Source organism: Lithobates pipiens, unplaced genomic scaffold (assembly GCF_037356315.1).
Source record: "Lithobates pipiens isolate NorthernLeopardFrog02 unplaced genomic scaffold, aLitPip1_a1.2 Scaffold_8, whole genome shotgun sequence".
NCBI classification, from domain to species: Eukaryota; Metazoa; Chordata; class Amphibia; order Anura; family Ranidae; genus Lithobates; species Lithobates pipiens.
The window spans coordinates 317,567,925-317,570,424 of NW_027507903.1; the positions used below are offsets into that span (position 1 = coordinate 317,567,925).

Genomic DNA, 2,500 nt, shown 5'->3' on the forward strand with positions numbered 1-2,500 from the left:
TCTCCCTCATCTGTCTCGTCCACACCTTCACAAATACCTCAGCAAACAAAGACATCACTAATTCGTTATATAGAAACTCCTGAGGTTGCTCCAAAAAGGAGAAAATTGGCGTATGCAGAAGACCCAAGTTTTCATGTATCACAATGTGAAACGCCACAAAAAAGTGATCTGAGTATTTGTGAAAGTGTAGACGAAACAGAACCAGAAGAACTCATTCCTCACCCACTAGATTGGGTAAAAGAAAAAAAATACATAGTTTTCGAGAGTTGCCTGGACAAACTCCTCTACAATATGCGTTGCCCTGACACTGATTGTCATTCACGTATACATAAAATTGTAAAACAAATTGTAGGTACGATGGTGACAGCATATTCAACATGTGGCAATTCACACAGATTGAAGTTGTGGGAGAGCCAACCGAAAAGCAAACAATATGCAGTGGGTAACATCCTGCTTGCTGGGGCCTTATGTGTAAGTGGAGGAAGCTATGCCAAACTTAGAGAAATGTTTGATTTATGTGGCATACAGATGTTTGGCAATTCTTCCTACAACCGAGCCCAAAATCAATACATCTTTAAAGCTATTGATCACAGTTGGCAAGAGAATAGATCAAATGTGATTAATGATTTGACAGAAAAACCAGTTTTTCTTGTTGGGGACGGTCAATGTGACAGTCCTGGTTTTTCTGCCAAATACTCCACTTACACTTTCATGGATCTCTTTTCCAAGAAAATTGTGGACTTTGAATTAGTGCAGGTGTCACAAACAACTTCATCCGTTGCTATGGAGAAGTTTGGATTTACCAAATGTTTAGATCGCATAATTGACCAAAATTTGGATATTCAATTTGTGGGAACAGATCGACACACTGGCATTCGAAAATTACTGTCAACAAACGATAAATATAAAAATTTAAATCATCAATTCGACATTTGGCATTACGTTAAAAATTTAAAACGAAAATTGGTTCAAATTTCCAAAAAAAAAATACATTGTGCACTATTGCCGTGGGTGCCATCCATACTGACTCATTTCTACTGGTGTAGTAGACATTGTAAAGGTAACGAGACCTTTTTAAAAGAACGTTGGCAATCTGTACTACACCACGTTGTTAATGTTCATGTATGGACAATTGGAAACGTCGAGCACAAATGCTTACATGATGAGATCAACGAGGAATCTCCGTCTGTTCCCTGGTTAATCAAAAATACACCTGCATTTGTTGCATTGTCCACAATCGTTCTAGATGCACAATTGGAAAAGGACATGAAACATCTAACTTTTTTTTGTCAAACCGGGGTAATTGAAACGTATCACAGTATGATGTTAAAATATCGCCCCAAGCGAATTCATTATAAATTTGATTCCATGGAAGCTAGAACTAAATTGGCAGCATTATGCCATAATCATAATGTGATACGCAACCCCGCTGTGATAAAAAAAATAGATGAAAAAGGAGAAGTTGTTTCGGTCGAAAGAAAAAGTCTGGAGTTTCCACGAGGAAGAAAGAAATGGATTGTCCGTAAACTCTTCAAAAAAATGGAGAATGAACATGCCTTCCATCTGCTTTCTAAAATGATTAGCATTGTTGAGGGGACGCTAATCACCTAGTGGAAACCCAAAAATCCAGATATGCCGAAAAATATAGCTCCGATAGAAAGGCCGGATACCAGTACTGCAGTAAGGGAGCATATGACACGTTTTCCTCAACTTTGATAATTGAAACGGTCGTTGTGATAAGTTTGCTCCTTTTTTGAAAAGTAAATAGTAATAAAGTTTTGTTTGTTTGGTAAGGGACATAATGTTTAATATATTGTTAATATAGATATATATTCTATTTTATTTTATTTATTTAATAAAACGCTTTGAATTCTACTTACAGCTTCATGTGTATTATTAGTAAACATACACAGTTTGTGCAATGTGTACATACAATTCAGTGGAAAAAAAATACAAAAACCATCATCTTAATGAAATATGATTTATTAAAACAAAGATAATACAATTAAAAACAATAACCAAAAATATATTATAATTCAATAAACAAAAAAAAAAAAAAAACTTTAATGAAATGCCATCTCAGAGGCATCGTAGTCATCTGAATATAAAAAACCCACATACGAACCATTCGGATCTGGAAAAACATCTCTAACTACTTTAACAGCGCAGGACGGAATTACTCTCCGATTACCCTTCCCTAAATATCCGTAAATCCATGCCATGAATAGTCGGTAGGCTGTCTTCCGTAATCGCCTGAAAATAAAATAAAATTATAATTAAAAAAAGGCCAAAGAAACCATAGTGTATTTGTTATGTATTGATTACAAATGAAAATAATTACCGATTGTTGTTGGCATCCACGACAGGTAATTCATCAAGATGCATGGCCAGGGATGTGAGTTGAACATGTTCTTGCGTCGCAATTTGGGAAATGAACATATCCGCACAGGTGATACATTTCCCGCCCTCAGGGATGCATCCCTCAACCTGGTGTATTTCC

At 36.0% G+C, this 2,500-nt stretch overlaps 1 protein-coding gene across 1 annotated transcript in view; it reads right to left on the reverse strand.

Moving 5' to 3' along the window:
• Positions 1 to 1,967: 1,967 nt before the first annotated feature.
• LOC143963258 (P2X purinoceptor 7-like) overlaps positions 1,968 to 2,500 on the reverse strand; it is a 2,608-nt gene continuing 2,075 nt past the window's right edge. The window contains exons 4-5 of the mRNA XM_077472829.1: positions 2,342 to 2,500; positions 1,968 to 2,253 (exon numbers count right to left, since the gene is read on the reverse strand). The exon at positions 2,342 to 2,500 is cut by the window's right edge and continues 212 nt beyond it. Of these exons, the coding sequence (XP_077328955.1) occupies positions 2,064 to 2,253; positions 2,342 to 2,500 (349 nt within the window). The 3' untranslated portion in view covers positions 1,968 to 2,063. The remainder of the gene's footprint in view (positions 2,254 to 2,341) is intronic.